Raw genomic sequence first — 22,989 nt, forward strand, 5'->3', positions numbered from 1 at the left:
TGGGTATGTATGCTGACGACACCACGCTCTATAACAGACACGACAGGAAAACAAATGAACACATATCTAAAGAAATGGCAGAAACACCTCCAATCTGTAGTGGAACGGGGACAAAAATGGATGGTCACCTTCAATGCTGCCAAGACAAAACTCGTTTCCTTCAATAACTACAAGAAACCTTCTCTACCACCAATAGCAATGGCCAATGACTTTTTATCTGAAAGTACATCTTTTAAACTCCTCCGCCTAACATTCACAGGAAACATGAGTTGGAACAATTACATTGAGAACATTACCAGGACCGCTGTGAAGAAGGTGGGTTCTCTCTACCGTGCTAGAAAGCTATTAACGCCTGAAAGTCCTATACCTCTATAAGGCCACCATTCGCCTATGTATGGAGTATTGTTGTCACATTTGGGCTGGTGCATCTGCCACTAGTCTCTCGCTCCTAGACAATGTTCAAAAGAGTCGCCAATCTGATAGGTCCTGAACTGTCAGCTAAATTTCAGCCTCTGTCACATCGACGAAATGTTGCTTCCCTCTGTCTGTTCTACAAGTACTTTAACGGTGAATGCTCTGACGAACAGCAAGCACTTGTGCCCCCTCGATGTAAATACCCCCGACAGACCCCCTTTCGAATGAAATCAACGTAGAATAACTAGTGATAGTAGCTACGTCTAGTATCTATATAAAATATACAGAAATGTGAAACAATGAATATGAACATATCCGGTTTCCTCCTCACAGGCATATAATTGGTTAGTGGAAGCCATAAATACAGACGAGTATATAGTAGTCAACACTTTCAAACAAATATATCCCTTTCCGGAACATATAACAATGTATGTCCGCTTTTCACACTTTGTTTATTATCTATAAATATAAAAGCGAAAATGTATGTATGCATGTATGTATGTATGTGTGTGTGCGTGTTCGCTTTCTCTGTATGTCTACAAAAGGCTTTTTTTCAGAGAAGCGGTCGGTCGGTTTAAAACTTTTTATATAACATATAAATCGTAATATCTCAGAGTTAACAACGAAGCTCGCCTGTCTATTTAATTTGCTCGATTTCGGGAAGATAAATATTCAACATTTGTCGCTCGCCGCATATGGGTTAGTCTTTTTCCTATAACATCTTGGGAAGTGTTCCAGCACTATGCCGCAGTCAAACTTGACCTCATTAACTCATTAAAACGGGCACCTGCCAAATCCAAGTAATTAAATAAATTCAAACGTGTTTCCGTTGGCATCTCGTGGTGAGGCAATGGTTAACGTCGCACTTTTTTTTTCACACTTTAATTTACAACTTTGCCTCAAGGGTTCGGGTTCGATCATCATACTTACTTTTTTTAACCCCCCACCCCACCCCCGGATTTCCTCACACACACCCAAACACCCGGGCAACGCCGGGTACCCCTCGCTAGTTCATAATAAAAGAACAAAGACGAACATGCTCCCTGCTGCATTTCAATCTAAACACTGGAATTTTACTTTCTGAAAACTTGCAGGGCCTGTGTATCGGCGTTGCCCGGTGGAAGTTTGCCCCCTCCCTACAAAACTATGAAATAAAATAAAATAAAGACAAGACAATTAAACTACCGTTGTTAGTGGGAGACACTGCCGGCCCAGTAAAATAACGGGCGTTGGCGCCCGTGGCCAAAATGAATGTACCGTGTCGAAGTAACAACTTTACTATCTATAAACCCATTCTTAACATGGGGATTTAATTATGTGGTGTGATTATTCTGTGCTTTCACCTAACATGTCAAATAAAAGTAGGGTAGTGTTCCCTATTAGATAGCAAGTATTGTAATCGATAATGAAAAAAAGAATGGATTAAAAAATAATTATAACCCAGTACATTAAGACATTGTGTAACGAGGAAAAGAAACAACCAAAAAACACTGCGACGAACCTAAGCAATGATTCCCGTAACGTTTAAAATTTTTCATTTCACTTCGTCGTAATTTTTTCCGGCGATTAATTTTCAGATTAAAAAATAAATTTAAGGTAGAATTTGTAATGACTGTAATAGGCAATTTGTAATGATAACGTTCTAATAAATGAAACACACTTTTTTGCTACGTCAGTTGTTAATGCTGCCCCTAGCCGTTAAATGTTTCCCTTTTCTGTTGGCAAGGTGTATACAATTTTTTCAAGATATTTTGGTAATGTGAAAGCTAAGCGTGTAAGCTATGATAAGCGTTGTAGAAATTTGCAAAAAATTGAAAATCGCCTGAAAATTGTATGAATAAGTGAAAAAAAAAATTTTTAAATAGTAAATGGTAAAGGATGCATTGTTCAATTTTTTTTATTTTTATTTTTAATGTGAAATTTATGTCTCTAATCGATGATAATCGCCGGAAAATAAAGTACGAAAAACTGAAAATTGTATGAAATCTAAAGGCTAGGATCAGCATTGTTCACGTCCACCAAACCATGTTAGGGTGTATATGAACAATTGGAACCCCCTCTATTATCAAAGTTGACCTTGTCTATATTTTTTTTCAACTATTTGTGCTGATTATTATCGATTGGACCCTCGGCTAAGGCTGTACATTTAAAGATTGTACATTTAAAGAAAGGAAGGGCTGTACATTTAAAGACTTGGAAAGGGGGTTTCCGTTTCACATGCAACGTTATATTAAATATTATCAAAAGCTATATATTTAAGGATTTGGAATGGAAAAGGTTTTGTGTTAATGTTTTTTATACTATAGTAGTTTGGTGACCAAGCGGTAATAATCTACAGAATTAGTTGGAAAAAAACAAAAAGTTAAAAAAAATATATATATATATATATATATATATATATATATATATATATATATATATATATATATAAGGGGGTGCCAATTGTTAGGGTACACCCATGTTTGCATTGCGGAATATGATGCATAAAAAACGAAAAGAAAACGAATGGATAAGTGCGAAGTTTTTTAAAAACACGAGCGAAATATTTAAATCGAGGGAAGCTGTTTTGTTGTGGTTTTTGACGACGGCGAAGGAGAGTGTTGTAGTAGATAATGTGTTCTAAAGGTTCTAAAAAAATGCATCATATTAAAATTTGCGAAACGGGAGTAAAAAAGAATACTAGTCAGTATTATGAAGTGTGTTCAGTGGTGAAAAAATATTCGATCGCAAGGGTCGTGTATTTCTTGTTGCTGTTTTACGACGACAACGACGACGATAAAGAAGAAAATTCTTATAGTGGATTGTTTTAAACTTTGTAAAAGAAAGTAAGTAAACTGGTTATTAAATGTTAGTTTAATAATTCTGTCTCTTGTATTTTTCGATCTTATATGACTGAAATGACCTATGCAATAAATGAACTTGACGCAGGGCGAAATAATATGTTTCTTAGTAACACCACATTTTAATGTTAGTAATCGTTCGTTTATAAAATGGAGAACTGGGTTCTGGAATGTGAGAATTATTAGAGCTCAGCCAATCAGAATGGACGAACTTTGGCAATGGAAGGCTTTATTATTTATGAATTGGAAATTGGAAAGATTATTTTACATCTATGTATGTACGAGTCACTTACGTTCGGTGTAATCACAGAATCTGTGGAACGTGTAGAATTTCTCCCGGTGACTACTGGTAGCAGTTGTAGGACTAAATACTGAGAGAGAAAACTAGGGACTGAGTCCTCTACCGATATTGCGATTGTGATGGTGTTGCTGTTAGGATGCAGTATTTTTTTACCACGACTGAATGTGTCTAAAATGGTATTCGAAAGCTACATAAGATAGTGGCTATTAGCCTAGTTGTATTGAATTTGTATGTGGCATCTGGTGTTGCAAACCTACGATACATTTGCCAAGAGGGGAATTCCTGCGGCTACTTTGTTAATATAGAGATAATGGTTCAGAGGTATACATCTTTTTTTAACTATTATAGCAGAAATTTTCAAATAAAAGACAAAAACATTTTTTGAAAATTCAAAAGAATTTAGTAGTTATTGTTTCTATATGGGACCGGATGTAGTTACAAAATAGAAATTAGAGAGCAACTGACTGGATAACATATAAAACTGGATGAATTCGAATGAAACATTTTTGTAGGGGGGGCACATGCCTATAAGCGACTAAGAATGTCATACGCAACTTTTATTTAGAGAGTTGTACTAGTCAAATAAACAGAGGGAAATTTGGTTTTATATATGTGCGTATTGTTTTGCTGAGTAGCAAAAAAGAATGTGATAAACCCTTTTCGTTTTTATTAGGTCTGTGTATTATAAAATAAGAAGTACAAGAGTTGTTCCAAAAGTAATGACTCCTATTTTTTTATTCCGCCCGAATGTAACAGAGCCGCTAGCGCTTCTATCAGCAGCATGACACATATGCAAATGACCGAGCCAGAGTGCGAACTGATGTTACAGCGAAAGAAGAGAAGAGAAAGAAAAGTAGAGAAAAAAAGACACGCGTGGATAGGATAGTAAGTGATGGCGAACACACGAGGACGGTGAGCAACGGAAACACACGTGGGCGGCAGAGAACCGGCAAACTGTGCCGGTGTAAGAAGGATCTGTCACCAGGTGGTGGCGTAAGAGACTTTTACAGCGTGCTCGACATAGCACAGTTTTTGTTAAGCACATGTCGGTGCGAGAGGAACTGTACAAAAATAAGATGCAATACGCTGTTAAAAAGCACCAGTAATAAATGTCTTTTGTTAAAACTGAAAAAAAAAAAAACGAGTCGAATTTTTTTCCTTTTGTTTGTTTCTTTGTGATTGTCTCAAATACAACGTGTTGGGTCCGAGTGTTAAAATGTAATGACACTGTTTAAGAAGATTAACGACTACGTGACACGAATAGACCATAGGAGATTGCAAATTGCATTGCTATGATGACTGAACTTATGCATTCATGACCTGAAAGTTTCTTCTATCTGTTGCAGATACTAACGGTGTGAGACTCTAAGAAAACAACCACTGCCATGGATGTGCATCAGAAGCAAAGATGTGTAGTTGAATGCCTCGCAAAAGTACATTAGAATGGTGGTGACTATGTAGAAAAATAAATTTGGAGCAGAAACGATCGTTCATTTTAATAGTACCACTCGCATCTCCGTGGCTGTTCAATTTGGGAGTTAAAATATAGGAAGTTTTACTTTTGGGACCACCCACGTACGTAAGGCATTTGTTTACATAGATTGATGAAGTATGTTTACGTTTCTATAAAACCAAAACTGTTTATGTAAGATTTCCCCTTCGCATCAAAGTCAACATGTAACGTTGTACACGTTCTTTTATTATTATTATTATTCAAAGAAACAAACGACAGGAAAAGAAACTCAACTCGCTGTTTTTGTTTTTAACAACAAAAGAAAAAACTTTATTCCTCCTTCTCCGGCCACGTGTAACTTCTCGTCTCGGCTGTGGCGTCACGCACGTTCCCCGAACGTGTTTTTCCGAACAGCCATCTCCGTCCACGTTTGTCCTTTTATCTCTACTGTGATGTCACATCGCGCAACCGGCTTGGTCATTTGCATACGCTGCTTAAAGCGCTAGTGGTCCTGTTACAAACAGAGTCCAGACCATTGTTGACTAAGGTAGTGCTTTGGTCCTGTGCAGTCCTGGGAGGTCAATCCTCCCAGGCTTTATCTTTTCCCTTTAAGATTGGATTACTTTATTGCTAATCGCCTAAGGCGCTCCTACTAGATATTGCATGTTTTGCATGCCTGAGTGCTTTTCCGCTAAAGTGTTAGCTCTTCAAATCTCACTTTCCGACTCTTGTGTTACATCACCCCGTGGTAGGAGAGAGATAAATATCAAGAAGCGTGTGCTAATGCGTCTGTGGGTGTTTTGTGTGGGGGGTTGTGTGTGTGTGTGTGTGTGTGTGTGTGTGTGTGTGTGTGTGTGTGTGTGTGTGTGTGTGTGTGTGTGTGTGTGTGTAAATGGGTGCTTATCAGTGCGTTGTAGCCATAATTTCAACAAGTGAACATGGCAATTAAATGAATAATTATTCTAGACAAAAGATATCACAGGGAAATAAAAGCATTCGAAATATTCGAAAAATGAGAATGCAGTTCTTACGTGCGGTTCATTAGCATATGCAACATATACCAGCGAACATTTTTCGGCGACTAATTAAGATAGGATAAGCTACGTATTCGTAAGAAATAATAGTCTCAAAAATAGAATTCATAAAATCATAAAATAGAAATTTTCATTGATTATAAAATAAATATTCTGTTTTTGCTATTGTTTTGGGGGCTGGAGGGGCATAAATATTATTGAAATATTTGTAGAGGGAGAATTACTCACGAAATATAAAGAGCATTCTTAAAATAAAGAATTTTTATTGGTTCAACATATGAATAAGCAAATTAAAAATGATTGGGCGCTCTAGCTACCTAACGTATGAATACCAGATCATATTAGCTGATGGCCTTAACATTCAATGCCAAATAAAAATGTGTACATAGCTCCACGTGAAGGTCTTTATTTTCCCTGATCCCATCATCTGACAGGTCAAATCTGTGAGTAAAACCTTCTATTACAAAGATGAGAACAGTAGTCCGAAGAATCCAAATAATACGAATAATCCATCCTGATCTAAAAAATTCAGAAACGTAAAATATTTGCATTTTTCGATAAAAATCGAAACAACATTATCTACATATGTGCTGGCCAGCATGTTTTAGTGATGCATGGGAACGGTAGTCATTGCAGTTGAAAAACGAAGGAATACAAAGAATTGAAATAAACTCTGGTTGGAGTCCGGCCACCCATGAGATGTTCTTTTGTTTGTAATAAAATAAGTGCCTGTTTAAACGTGGAATCATTCTGATACCAACCTATTTGAGAAAAGTATTGTTCCTAGATAGGCTCCAGATAAACCTTTTTGAATGAACATTGCCTAGCCGTTATCTCTCGTGGATATCTCAAATAGTCAGCCTTTAGGTGGCCAAATGGTGACCAGTGACAAAGGACAGAATCTATGATTTTCAGCAAGCGTGTAGAGAATTTGAGAGATGGGAAGGGGGAACAGTCAAGTCGGCAATCTAGGTAATACACAGAGGTTTGTTTTTCTTCTGGTTGTCGGTTAGTTAGGCTAGTGTATCTCTCCGAGTAAGGTGAGTCCTTGGAGCTCTTAGCTAAATAATCCTGTTGCTTTAACTTGTATTTTAGTTTGGCCAGGCTAAAATCTCATTTTGCAAATCTGTTGTTCAAACTAATAATATGAGTACCATCTTAACCTTCAAATAAAATAAGCCTTTGTTAATTGTTTCTAAATTATTTTTGTTTGGAAGGACAATTCTTTTGTTGCACCACTGACTACGTCGAACAACAATTTCAGACCGGCACAACGAGCGGAACGATAACGGCCTGTGCAGTCAGCGCGCGTCTGAATGTTCATATGCATCTTTACTTTATACTTAAGAATTTTTAATGTTACTTTAGTTTGATCAAATAATAAAGTTAAATAAAACAAAGATATTAAGAACAATACACAATGCAGTGTTAATATACAGTGATCCCTCTACCCTCCCTACAAAAAATGCCATTAAATCGTTAAAAAACGCTACAATCCTTTCTGTCTAACTTATACAGGGTGACTCAAAAAAACGGGCCCCAACTCTAATTAGGCCCCGTTTCTTAGTGTTTTGTCCGAATGAAATGAAACGTTGGTCATAACTAGTTTATTATATTCAAAACATCACATCAAAATACTAGGGTCTTTGGCCTTTTTTTCTCCGTTGACTGTAAAATGCTCAGAAAAATAATTGAATGTCCTCTGTTTGGGGGGGGGGGTCACCCTGTATACCAAGTTACAGTGATGAATGTCCAACAGTTTTTTTTTTATCGCCATTCGATGATATGTGAGATTTTCGTGTTTATCTCATCGTTCCAGATTTTTATCCATTCTTGTTCTGAAGAGGGCCATCACAGTTCAAAGCAGAGCAGTGGCAAGAGAGGGTATTACCAATTTTGTACACCGTGTCCAGGTGCGCTTATAACTGAACGGAGATAAAACTGGTACAATGTTTTTGAATCGAAAAAAGGTTGATGTGGAACTGATTTTCTGAAAAAAAGGAAAAGACACTCGCAATTTTATTAGTGAAACGCAAAATCAAGAGAGAGGAGAAAAATGTTTTGTTTTTTTCATTATGTGCTAGCTTTGTGACTGGCGCAGGCCACCCGGCTTTGTGACTGGCGTAGACAGCGATGATTGACATTTTTCCAAGAATTTGGGAAAATCTGAAGTAAATTCCATTTCAGTGAGAGAGAAAGTTGATGTAATAATCTCATACAGTGATAAAGGAGAGCTTTCCTCACTCCTAAGGTTGCAGTGAGAGAGGCAGGTGATGAACTAATTGATACAATTAGAGAGGAGAACATCCACCACCTGAGGTAACAGAGAAAGCGAGTTTGAAAAGGACCGGAGAGTACCGGATTGCCTTGCTGAATTCTCGACAATATAACCAGCTGCATTTTGTAGACAAGCGATTCCATTTTGCTCGCTACTAGTCTCCACGTCATTTTAAAACAGATCACGAACTTAAGGATTGCGAATTCCAAACTAAAACCGCTCAAACTTGATCACTGAGTCAATCTAAAAACACTTTAAGTAGAAAGTACGTTTATAAGATTTTCTTATTCTGCATGAACGCAAAACTGTAACTTTTATTTCGAATAATTATTTTTATACAAAAACGAACCGTCGCATTGTTATTTTGTGTGCTTAAAAGTGATCTCTGCTCCTCAGTGGTGCAATTCTGACGACAAACACCGGATGATGTTGATGGCGCGCGATGAGTTGCAATTTAACGGGATGGTGTCCTTTAACATCTGCGGTCTTCATCGGAGCGGAAACTTTTTGAGGGCGGGTACCAAGAGATCGCCCAGAACCCAGAAATTACCAAAGTTGGGGACGTTTCCAGGTTGAATAAGGAGTACATATGAAAACTTTTGAGCATCCATGGTTTAAAATTTGTGGACAAGTCAGCCATAAACTGAAGTTTATTTGTACCAAATATATCTGAATTGAAGAAAAGCATTGTGAATTTTATTAACGATTTTATGCAGGAGGTGCATCCTGTGTCTTCGTCTTTAGAACAAGTTAAATAATCTTTTTTGTATCATAAATTTTTAAATCAACAAAAACTTTTATTATTAATAAATATTATTTTTATTGATTATAAATACTTTTTTAAATGTTTTCATTCTAATATTTTGATTTTCTATTCCTTTAATTAAAAGTTAAATTAAAGAAACATTTCCAATTGGTTTGACGTCGTGGACAAAAGGAACATTTGAGAAACCTTGCGTAGACTTGTATTTCAACTACAAGATTATATTGTTTATCGTCCTTTGAAATCTGATGCCATTATTTCTTAAAAGAAAAGGGGGGTATACTAATATCTAACTTGTTGAGTTTTTTAAGCAAATATATGGCGGGAATTTTCGCCGGTAGTTTTCTTTACATTAGCTTACGTGATGAACGCGCTCACGTAACATGGACTAAAAATAAAATATTTAATCGCAAAAATGTTTCACTCAGCGGCTCCAATTCTACGAGCTTAACTCTTTTCTTTTTCAAAAGTTGCCAAAGTCATCATTTTTTTTTTTACTGCCAAGCCACTTGTTCAACAAGTAAGAAAAAATTATCAAATGTAGGCGGATTTTGAGTTCTATAAATCTATCCGTTTTTGACAAATTCGTTTGCAGACTTTTAGCACCGGCAAAAGGTGAGTGCAGCCTCCATTCTATCTTCCCGATCACTTACAATGGGTTTTTTTATTAGACTAATGAAATATAGAATCCACTATACCGAGTTCGAATCCTCGTGTATCTATTCTGATCATTTGAGCACTAATTCTCTTTATTTTTGAACTCTTGTTCACCTTTGAGATCATATCTAACAGGGACACTATGTAAGTAGTTAAGCAATTAGATCTCTGTTCACATTACATTTAAACTTTTGAGTGTTATTACAATCATAGAAGTAGGAAACAGGAAAGGAATTCCAAAATCTAGTAGAAAGAAAACTTTTAGAACAGAAAGCTTTCCAGCATCTAGGGACTTCTACAGTAAAGAGGTGGGATTTTGATGCTTGTAAGATTAGTCGAACGTATTAATGTCGATGGAGAACTTGTGTTACGAGTTCTATACAGCACATTCCATTAAAATATTTGTAAAATATTCACATGAATGCAACATTGTGGCGATGGGACAGGGGTTGGAGGTTGGTTGATAGTGCGGGACCTATTAAGTTTTGGGACCCTGCTCAATATGGCAACAATATTCCATGCAGGGTCGAATAGATGATCGAATGGTGGATTTATAGAGATATAGGATACTGTCAGGGTGAGTAATTTTCTAGCATGGTAGAGGGAGCGCACCTTATTTTCAGCAACCTTGACAATGTCTTCAATGTATTGTTTCAACATGCTGCTTGTAAATGTTAAGCCGAGTAGTTTTAAACGAAGAGTTCCAAGGCAGCGTATTAGTACTGATAGTAATGCTTGAGAAGGATTTTGTAATTGGTAAAAATAAAAAACTTAATCTGAGCAGCATTAAATGTTACTATTTACGTCCCATTCCACTACAGACTGGAAGCCATTTTCTAAGGTTTCAACCATTGCCTTAGATATGTGCATATTCGTTTTCTTTTCATGTCTGTTATAGAGCGTGGTGTTATCAGCAAATATATCCATCTCGGGACCAATTTTATCAGGAGGTCATTTATCAATATTGGGAACAATAAAGGTCAAAGAATCGATCCTTGAGACACTTCCGCATTTATATAATGGTAGTTTGGACGTACGGACATCAAGGACATTGATTCTATCGGGAAATGTATAACAATAAACCTCTCCACTTAAAATATCAATTTTTTAACAAATCGTTTACAATTAATTGTATACAATAGATCTTGTGCTTCGGTATTAAATAACTAAAATGGTTTGATATGGTGTAAAATCTATGAACTAAATGCTGCCCATTTCCTTTTTCACTGATCTAAAAGACAAAAAAAAAGACAGAAAGAAGAGGTTCTGTTTTTTTTCCTCATTACAAAATGTAAACTGTGCATGGAATTCTAGAATATTAAACAACGTTAGAAGATTGTAAAATTGCCCACTCGTCGAATCGCTGCAACGAAGAACTTAATATTGCAATGCCATTCACCTTTCTGTGTCAACTATCAAGATTTAAAAAAGATATGCAACTTTTCTTCCACAACTCGTTTTAATTCATTGTTCACAATAGATCTGTTGCTATGGCATTACATAATTAAAATGGGTTATGTCGTCGTTCACTGATATACGGAGACATTTCGTTGGTGTGATCTTAACCCGCAGAATTTTATCTGCGTGGTCATCTAAAAGATAATGTTTATAAAAGCAAATGAGCTGAACTGAAGCAGGCCAGCAGAGCCAATATCAGACAAGTGCTAAAAGAGGATTGCGTCAAAATTATTGACAATTTTGCACGTAATATCCACGTGGTTTAGTTTGTTGAACTTACGACAGATCAACCTATTTTAGTTATGTAATGCCCTAATATTGGCTATGCTGGTCTTTTTCAGTTCAGATCATTTTTTTATAAACATTATCTTTTAGATAACCGCGCAGATAAAATTCTGGGGGTTAAGATCACACCAACTGAATGTCCCTGCATATCAGTGAATAGCGATAAAACAAAGACTGCTTGATGTTTATGACCGAAACTTGGTGGACAAGTGAGACGTAGATTAAATTTATTTTTACCAAATATGGTTAAATTACAAAAGGATTGCGAATTTTAGTAACAATTATATAGTTGGCATTTGAGAAGTGAGTAACCCAGTATTTAACACCCTTTTTTAAAACTTTGTTTTCGTTCCTCTTTAAATTGCAAATATTTATCAGAAATTCCTGAAAAATTAATTTATCACGTGAAATTCATATAACTAGATCCTAAATATAGGGTAATTAAATTGATTAACAATTTAATTCGCCAACCCCATATCAATTTGTTCAAAGTGCAATTCTCTTATGAATCAGACAAATATAATATTATTACAATAGAAAAATACGAGCATGAAAAGTAATATGGTTAAGCTTAAACATGGGAAAGTAAAGTTAACACTGGAAAAGAAAAGGACAAGATATTCTAGTAAAAAAATATAATAAATTCATAATTTAAAATATTGCAGCATTAAGATTTTTTTTATTCAATTTATAACATTATATAATCAATTCTTAATGCTGCAATATTTTAAGTTATAAATTTATTATTTTTTTACTAGAATATCTTGTCCTTTTCTTTTCCAGTTTTAATAACTAGTCCTTTGCTTTTCCATGTTTAAGCTTAACCATATTCATTTTCATGCTCACATTTTTCTATTGTAATTCATGATTTTTTCAGGCTTCCAATAAATTCACCTGTTCTTTGTTTAATTTCAGTTTTATTTTTTTCGCCCCCATAAACACATATGTAATAACAATGTACAGCACTCGTCTATTTTCAATAAAATCCCCCAATTATCTCCCTTTAATGCTCTCATTCTCTCTGTTTCACTTGCTACTTCTCTTTTGGCGATAGCAATGAATTAGTAGCAACAATAGTTGCTGAAGCGACATGGTTGCTATGGAAACCAGTCATAAAAAGCGTCGCTCACCTCCTTACATATTTTTACGATTTTGAACACCAGAAAGTTCGTTATAACTTTTGTTTTACTGAACGAAAATTGAAAAAAAAGATTCACAATATAGCTGAGAAGGTGATCTATAAACTGTAATAATTGTTTGAAATGTGGTCGACAAATGAGTGAGCCGTGAAGCTTTAAAGCAGTTCTAAATGACTAAAACTGCCATTTAATCATATATTCAAACACTATTGTGTTTGAATAATTAACAACGAATACTCGTGAAACGTTTCGTTGGCTTGTATAAAAAACAAAATTAGTAAGTTTACGATAAAAGGTCCAGCAAGATGCCATTTTAATTTTAAATTGCGTTGAAATGTGTGCCTCCGGTCTTTACAGAAAGAAAATGTTTCACTGGCGCTGAAATTAAATTGAACAGTGTATAAACGAAAACGTTCGTGACACATATGGAACCGACATTATTTTTAACGCAAAAAGGGTCATTAGAAAATTGAAAAAATAAAATGTCGTAGATTGGGAACCTGCAATGGGAAAAGGTCGGATACGTAGCTATTTGTTATGCAGTTTGCATAACTGGGCTAGTTAGATACAATAGGACTCTTGTAACAATAAAATAATTGTAAATATTTCGATAAGTAAGAATATGTTTGTAGTAAATTGGAAATAAAAAGACAAATAGTTATAAAGCCAGTAAAGGATATTTACAATAGCAAATATTGTGTGAACAGGTATGGTATAATAAATTATGGGGTTTATCTATTTTATTTTTACTTTCATCATATTTTGTTTTGGTTTTGATACCCCCAAATTCGAAGCTATCTCTTTACAACCCTATCATAATTTCATAACCTATCATACTTTCATAAATCTGTAGGCTGTTTTTTAACTCAGTCAACGACGGGTACTTTTGCTAGTATATATATATATATATATATATATATATATATATATATATATATATATATATATATATATATATATATATATATATATATAATCTTATCATTGCTTTGTTATTGTTTTGAGTAGGAACATGGGAACACGGCCGGATTTAAATTCACTTAAGTGGTAGAGACTTTTGCTTCCTTGCACACAAATGCATGCATTAAGTCCCCCCTATATTTATAGTTTAATAATTGTTTACGTACATGAAAGTTATTTATGAACGCGTGTTTCTTGCTAACTGGCAATCATCACCATGACTTGACTTTGGGGAGGATCTAATCCATAACTTCATTGCCTTACCACTGAGCTATGTAGCCTTGCCTGAAAATATGTACGGTTTTATCGCTTGAGTTAATTTTGTTATTGTTATATATATATATATATATATATATATATATATATATATATATATATATATATATATATATATATATTCACTTATTTATGCGTGTGTAATTAATAACTAGATAAAAAAAAGGTAAGTATACTCGTAAATATTTTCTATTTTATTCTCGCAACTTCGTTGTTTTAGTTTGTTGTTGTTGCTGTTGCTTTGTTTTTTTTTGTTTTTTGTTTGTTTTTTGTTTTGTTTTTTGTGTTTTTTGTTTTTTCTTTGTATTTTTTAATCAATAATGAAATTCAATCCATTTGTTCAGTTTGGTTTTAATATATAACGGCTAGTGTTATATGAGTTGTCTGGGCGTGATAGACACTATTTCAATACTTTTGTTTTAAACAAAGCGCATTGTTTTATCTTACTTTGACCAGAAAGTTTTGCTTTATTAAAAGCTGAAAAGAATGTAGTGTATAACTATAAAATCTGATCTCACTTCCGTGCAAGTCATAAGAAAACTGAAGATCATGATTCTTTCTATTTATACGACGTTTCAATTATTTCTTCTTTCCTGTGTCTATTTTCAGATCGACTTACGCATCCATTTTCTAGCGGTCACAATGAAATTCTTCCTTAGCGTCGCCATCCTGGCTCTTACCAGAGTAGTGGTTGAGGCCCAATTCTATGGAGTTGGTCCCTTCCACAACGTATTTCATGCAGCCGATTCTGCAGTCGCGGCTTCTGCCCATCATGACGCCGAAGGAGCTTTTGCTGAAGAAGCAACCGTTGGATTACTTGATGCTCACCATAACGAACACCACGACATGGAACATGATCTGGCAAATGGTTACGGGTTGCATGAACATGATGAGGAACACCACGGACTGAATGACGGTTTGCACCAAAAATATGACACGCATGCAGCCCATGGCGCACATGCTGTCCATGACGATGCCCAACAACAACATCATTCTGCCTTGACTGCTGCTAATATTGGTCACTTCGGCTATGGCTATGCACCTTATACTACCTATAGACATGGACTTTATCCCAGCTTTGGCCACGCTTTCTATGGTCATGCTTATGTTCCTTTGGTCAGACACGGGCTTTATGGCCATCTTTGAGAATTGTTTTTTGTCTCTGAATTGTCGATATTTTTATTAAATAAATATGATTATACGATATTTAATTATTAAATAAATATGATTATACGATATTTTTATTAAATAAATATGATCATACGATATTTAATTATTTAATGTGTTTTCATTGCTTTTGCTTGTATTCTTTACTTGACGCAAAATTTTAAAAAACTGTTCTCTGAAAAATTTGCAAGAATAAATAGAAATCGAATGAAATTAAAGATGTTGGTTATTTATTTCTATTCTGCTTCAGCAAAACGTCACTTCAATAATAATGGAATTAATTAAACAAATGTTATTTATTATTTTGCTTATAAAACATTAAAACAGTAAACTAATAACTAAATAAACAATATGTGTGCATTTGTTTACGTCTAAAAAATATGGGCTGTTTTCTAAGGAAAAATATTTTCCATCATCTCCAAGATTGGAGATGCTAGTAACCACATTATCGTTTAAAAATCAACAAAACTTCAACAATGGAATTAAATATTGCTTTCGGAGGCGGTGTCAAAATTTCACTCTCAATATTTGAGAATCTGAAATTTATTTTAAATTTTAGTCGAGAGTCAGTACTGCTGCTGCTGCTGCTGCTGTTGTTGTTGTTGTTGTTGTTGTCTTTGTTTTTTTTTTACTGGCTCCTCGTCGGGGGATCATGAGTCAGCCATTTTTAACAGGAATCGAGTGCTTTATTTTATTTTATTAGAAAGGAGTTATCACTTATCAAGGGCCGGAGACCACTCCAGGATAAGGGTTAATGATTGTACAGTAGTTAACGGGAAAATGTCGTGATAATCGTTAGTAGTAGGAACTGAGTAAATTGGATTACTTAAGGGGGGTCGAGATAGTAATGGTCACCGTAATTCATAGAATCCAACGTCATGTGTAATTAGATAAACCCTAGAATAGAGGTTATGCCCAAAAATTTAGTACGGAATGGACGTCAGCAAAGATGGAACGAAATACAAAATCATATGGAAATAATTTATTTAAAAAAAATTATTTTAGTTTTAACATTTCTTGTGCTATCATGAAACAATAAAGAAACAATTAACTTTTATTTTTTACATTTTTATTAATAGTTTTTTTTTGTGTTTTTTAACACTTGTGCTATCACGAACAAAATCTAATGAGAATTTTTATTATTTACATTTCTATAAACGGTGTCGTTTTGAAATAATATATGTTTTTCACAAGTCTTATCACATAATTTTGTCATAAATAATATATAAAAGTTTTTTATTAACAATTCTTGTATGATTAAAAAGTTTCAGTTTCGTAATTCTATTGAAGGTAGGAACCTTGCTTTCTGATACATTATTTATGACAAAATTATGTGATAAAATTTGAGAACATTTTAAATTATTTCCATATGAATATATTTTAAATATTTAGAAAATTATTTATAGAAATGTAAATTACGAAAATTTAAATTACTTTTTTGAAATAAAATATTTCGATATGAATATATTTTAAATATTTAAAAAAATATTTAGAGAAATGTAAAAAAATAAAAGTTTATTTTTTATTATTTCATGATAAAACAAGAAGTGGTTCCATATGGTTTCGTTTTTCGTTTCATGCTTAGTGACTTCCATTTCATATTTAGGTAAACCGAGTCCACTTCAGGCGTCTTAGCTTTCCGTACTGAATTTTTGGATATAACCAGAATGGAAGTGACGAATGACTTGTGAATGAAAGGTTGGTTTTCAGAACTGGTTTAATGAACTTGGAATAAAAAGTAATAGAGATCAATCGTATGAGTATAAAGAATATTTATAAAGACTAGCTGTCCCTAGCCGGTGTTGCTCGGGAATCTTTTTATTTTCGTTTTGTTTCGTATTTTATTTTTCATTTGAAATTTTATCGTTTTGTTTCGTATTTTATTTTACATTTGAAATTTTAAAATAAAAATCTGCAAGTGACAAGAATATAGGTTCGTTTTTAATTTCTGTTTTCTTTCACTCCTCTTCTTGAAAATAGTTTTAACGTTTATAAAATGTGAAAAACAAAATGGTTGACAAACAATTCTTTTTCTTTTTAATGAGAAGTTTTAAGGATGTGTTGAAACGGAGAAACTCCTCAAATAATTTTGAGAAACCTTAATTGGTACGGTGCGAACTGTCGGGGTCCGAAGAATTTATGCAAAGGTACTTTGTCTTGTATGTGTGTGGGGGAAGGGGAGAGAGAGAGAAAGAAAGTCCCTTATAGATTCCGAAACGACTAGGCCGATTTTTATGAAATTTTATACAAATGTACTTTAAGTGTCTGTATGTATTCTTAGATAGGTTTTATCGAAATACGCCCGATAAATATCGATAATCGATAAACGAAAACTTTGATTAAAGACGAAACAGTCCGATTTTGATCCAAGTCAACACTTTTATACAGCCTAACATTACAAGTACATTTTAGAAGTTTTATCACTGCACAAGCAGAAGGGACCGGCGTATAAAATCAACAGTACCTTCTTTGATAAGACAGGGGCGCGTTCTCAATGAATGTTATTTGTTTATAGCGCAGTTGACTATGATGCTTAACATTTGCATCTTAAACTTTAATTCAAGCCATTATATAAAAATAATTTTATAAAATCAACAGTAGGTTGTCCAAAGGTATAATATAGACAATGTATTACGGACTGAGTTACTGCGGGGAGGCATATGAAGATTCCTCCGGTGCACCACGACTAGAACAAGCAATCAATTGGTTTGATTGACAACTGGGCGATTTAACCGATTTCGATGACAATAAAAGTATGGGAGGGTGGAATATTCGTTGATCCTCATTCAATCCCGAGCAACGTCGGATCCTCCAACTAGATTTTAAATAAATGTAAACGATCGGCATTGGTGAATATTGATCGGTCCAATTGTTTCTGTATGACAGAAATTCAATGACGCATCTTTGCTTCTGACGTACGTCTATGACAGTGTTTGCTTTCTTAGAGTCTCGCGCCGTCAATATCTGCAACAGAAAAGTGAAACCGTCAGACCATGAATACATAAGTTCAGTCATCATAACAATGCAATTTGCAATCCATTCGGGCGAAATAAAAAATAAGAGACATTACTTTTGGAACGTCCCTTGTACATAATTGAAAAATTCTGGGTAATTTAATCAGTTTCAATCTTATCAAATAAATTTACATAAACAATGTTGATTTGGTAACTCATGTTCGGGAAGTAATATAAAAATTTGGTCAATAAACATAATTAATCGCAATATATTGCTTTATGTACGAGGTGCCTTCAATAAGTTTCCAGACTTTTTTTGTACAGGCATTCAAAATTTGCACAGGAATTAAACATTTAGTATGTGATTGATATATATCTTATAAGATGACTGACCAATATTTTTATTTCATGTTCAAATAAACAGCTACAACGGGAATTGGAATACACTCTACTGGAGGCTGATTGGCACAGCTTGTGGATTTCAAAAATACTAAAATCAAATGCAACCAAATTTTAGAATTGAAGGAAAGGCAATCAAAAGTATCGTCCATAGATACTTAAGTCCTGTTGATGGCTACTGTGTGATTAAATTTATTATTTACTACAAAATGTTTAAAACTCAAAACTTCGTGGTTAAAAAAAAACCTCCTCCGTGGCTATAAAAACATTAGAGCAAATCAATGTTGTGTATGAGTTCAAATGCCCTCTAGGAGAATGTAACTCCCAAAATAAACATAAGAATAATACATACATTGGACATACAACGACAACATTATCCCGCCGACTCACTATGCATTTAAATAACTCTAGCGCCATATACCAACATAAATAAAAGGTATAACTGCCCCTTTCCAATCTTAGACAAATCCTTGTTGATAATTAAAACTTGTACAACACGAAAATTTTTAAAAGTTAAAAATTCTACAAGCATCCTACATTAGAGACAATCACCCTACTATAAATAATATTGCGTTCGAGAAAAGCGACAATGTGTTAAAATGTCTGGCGTAAACGGCGAGCTTTGATTTTAATACTCAGATTTGTAATCGATTTAGATTTTAATCGACTTTTTATATACTTTTAATCTTCCATCACTCAATACAATTTATTGTGCACTTTCTATGCCCGGCCACGCGTTGCTATGGTTCAGTTTATTTAAATGGAAAACAAACTAAAACAAAATAGATAAACTGTATTGTGTTTATGTTCTCAATACTTGTAGATACATAATATTTTGAGACTTGTTAATGGTTATTGCAATTGCAAACAGATTATGAAGTGCAATATCTTAAATAAAAAATGGTTAGCGAAAACTAAGATAAAAAAAAACAGTTGTCGGAGAAATTAGAAATGTTGGCTATTTTTCTTGTGTCTACGGCACATGTCACGTGACCAAAACAAACGGTCGAAATAATTTTTTCGTTGAATCTTTGAAGATGTAACTAAATGCGAAATGACAATTAGGTAGATAGCATTTTGGTATTATTTTGCAATTTTTTATCAACGAAAGGCGTTTTATTGAGACGCATATTCAACCGAACACCACGGACACAAACAAACACAAGGGAAATACGCGCAGTGAGAGATAGAGAGGGAGGAAGAATAACCTTTTCCGTTAAATCTTTGAAGAAATAACTAAATGCGAAATGACAATTTGGTAGATAATTTTTTTATATTTTCTTGCATTTTTATCAACGAAAAGTGTTTTGTTTTTATTTGAGACGCATGTGCACACGGACACAAACACATGCAAGAGAAATACGCGCAGTGAAAGGTAGAGAGAAGAGGGAGAATAATCTTTTAAATAGTGTTGATTACGTAGAATAATAGCGAACAGCAGTCAGACAGATGTAAATCAACTAATATATTGATATGTACCGTACGCATGCATGTAGACACACACACAAACACACACACGAGTGTAATGACCTAAGCATTAAATAAACTTGACGGCGGCGAAAATAATATGTCTGTTATTGACGCCATGCTTTCATTTTAGTAACCGTTCGTTCATAAAAAGAAAGAATTGTATTCCGGAATATGAGAATTTTCAGAGCTTAGTCAATCAGAATGGGCGGATTTTGATGAGTGGGCATTTCTTATTTAAAAATAGGAAATTGGAAAGATTATGTTAGGTCTTTGTTACGGTCGGTGTAATAACAAAATCTGCGGAACGTGTAGAATTCGTTCAGGTGACAACTAGTAGCAGTTGTAGTACTAAATATTTAGAGAGAAAAATCGAGACTCTTTCCTCTAAAGTTGTTGCGATTGTGATGGTGTTGCACGTAGGATAAAATGTAGTATTTTAATATCACGACTAAAATGGTGTTCGAAAGCTACATGACTATTATTCTAGGTGTATTTAATTTGAATGTGGCATCTCTTGTTACAAACCTACGATACATTGGTCCAGAGGGGAATTTCTGTAGTCATTTTATTATATATGGAAACCAAACCTTTCATTTTTTTTTTATTTCCATTTTTCGCTCCTACGCACTTTCACCTTATCAACTTCTGAAGATGATTCGCAGTCGAATCGGAAGTGCTCGTGATAAGGAACTTTCATCAATATTTTCGATTTTAATATAAAAAGAGTATACGTAAAATCGAAAAAAATAAAAGAGAATCATAAAGCAAAGTATCTCTCTTATGTTTAATAATATATATATATATATATATATATATATATATATATATATATATATATATATATAATACCTACAAACACTAGTGTTTCATCCTTTCGGGAATCATCAGTGATGGATGACACGATTACTGCCGGTCGGGAGATTCGAACTCGGCCATGAAGCCATCTCTGACTCCATTATCAAGGAAAAACCTTATGGCTAACAACAACCACGGGAAATGTCGGTGAAATTTTAACATTTACTTTAAATGTCGTAAAATCCGTCCAGAGTGATCTAATGGTTATGACATCATGATCTGGCATGTAAGCTTTTCTATATATGTGTTGTATATTGAAGGGGGCAGCTTCAGGTTTTTGGTTAAAAACGAAGAAATTAAGGTCGAAGATAATTATTATTAAAGGAGAATGCTGGAATCGAACTCGGTATTAAAAATTAAAATAAATACATATTGTCATTTAGATACGATTCCAGGAATGCAGTGGAATTATCCATTGTAGTTAGAAATAATTATAAAAACAAAGTTAGTTCAGATGAATAATCAACAATAAAATTAAGGAATGTCCTTCGTTTCGCCAGAACAAGTGTTGGAAGCATATGCAATATCCACGTGCAAAACACGCTCATGTTGGTCACGTTCTGGCGTCACAACGAAATATAGATTCAATATACACAGTTAAGTTAGGGTTCGAAAACAGTTTGGCAGTTAAGAGAGGAGAAACAGGGTATTCAGAGTTCAATTCGAGTTAGAGAGAGAGCATTAGGAAGCGAGGGGAGGAGGAGAAGACAAAATGTAGCAATCTAACATGGCATCAGATTCTCATAATTCTCATCACCAGCTGAAAAATAAATGTATGTAAGCCTTTGCCTTTGTTCGTCATTAACCGAAATATGTTTGGTCTTCTTGTATAATGAACCCCTTTCCAACTGTTTCCTGTATCCTCTCATCGATAATGTTCATATATATATCAGCCTCCTATTAAACTGTGTACTCCGTTATATGTCGTCAGGTCCCCGTCATGTACACGCGCAAAACACACACACACACACACACACACACACATATATATATATATATATATATATATAACTACTTCATTTACTCACATAAAATTAATATACGAAAGTATAGATTTATGCGTAAACTTTAAGTATTTACTTCAAAAGTGCTCAATACGTAGGTAGAGCTAGTTAGTAATTTATAAAATATATATGGCGATTAAGCTACACTGAATATTCGGCGTTTCACCCACTATAGGATTCGTCAGTTAAGAACCCCAAAATCTATTAAACTATAGGCGAGAAATAGCAAACAATTGTGTTCACAAAATAAAACTTACTCTAGGATAGCGATACAAAATAGCTTTAAAACTAACAAAAACAATAGAAAACAAACAAATAAATAAATTAAATAAACATGAATATACATGAACGACCACATATATATATATTGGCTGATAGGAAGGGGCGCGGTGGATACTAGAAAGCTGATTGGCTAACTAAAATCCTCAACATATATAAAAACGAGAAACAACCAGAGAATTCGCGCATAAGCCTGACGAATCCTATAGTGGATGAAACGCCGAATATTCAGTGTATTCAGTGTAGCTTAATCGCCATATATATTTTATAAATTACTATATATATATATATATATATAAATATATATATATATATATATATTTATATATATATATATATATATATATATATATAAAGAGGTATATTTGGTAAAAAACACAAGGATAAAGAGTGCTCAATACGTTAGTAGAACCAAATATGTTTTATATTATTTCAACCTCGAGTGTATTAACTTAATTCATTACAAGTTGTTTCAATAGACGGGATAAAGATTATCCGCCTATATCATCAGATGATTCGTTGAAATAAAAAGGAAAGATATTGGTTGACATAATAAAAACATATATACACTGCATATCAAATCATTAAAGAGTTTACATTTTTATGAATATTTAAGGAATGAGTGAATAAAAAGCCATGAAACTTTGAGAAAGTGCTTACAATACTATTCAGCTACACCTGTCAGAAAATAAAAGTATTTAAAGCAGTATTAGTGAAACTATGGCAGAAGATAGGAATATCTGTTGATTTCAGTGTGTCAAGTTATTAATGAGGTTGAAAAAAACACAATATACCCATAACTTGTTTATTGAAATAATTTTAAAACATTAAATGAATGAAGAAAAAATGCTTAGAACACAATAACTACATAGCCATTTCTACGCTGACCTAATTAGTAGGGGATATGTGATCCTTTTTTATGAATGACTTGTAAAAGAAGTTGGTCCACAGAATTAGTCAAATTTGTGATTTCGTCAACAGTTATTCCTCGTGATACCTCTTG

General features: G+C 34.0%; 1 protein-coding gene across 1 annotated transcript; it reads left to right on the forward strand.

Moving 5' to 3' along the window:
• Positions 1-14,500: 14,500 nt before the first annotated feature.
• LOC145296314 (uncharacterized) lies at positions 14,501-15,004 on the forward strand. The gene has a single exon (XM_080142515.1). The coding sequence runs from the start codon at positions 14,501-14,503 to the stop codon at positions 15,002-15,004; it is 504 nt and encodes a 167-aa protein (XP_079998641.1).
• Positions 15,005-22,989: the final 7,985 nt, after the last annotated feature.

The sequence above is a fragment of the Euprymna scolopes genome, chromosome 16 (genome assembly GCF_053919585.1).
Source record: "Euprymna scolopes isolate OS-2025 chromosome 16, ASM5391958v1, whole genome shotgun sequence".
Lineage (NCBI taxonomy): Eukaryota > Metazoa > Mollusca > Cephalopoda > Sepiida > Sepiolidae > Euprymna > Euprymna scolopes.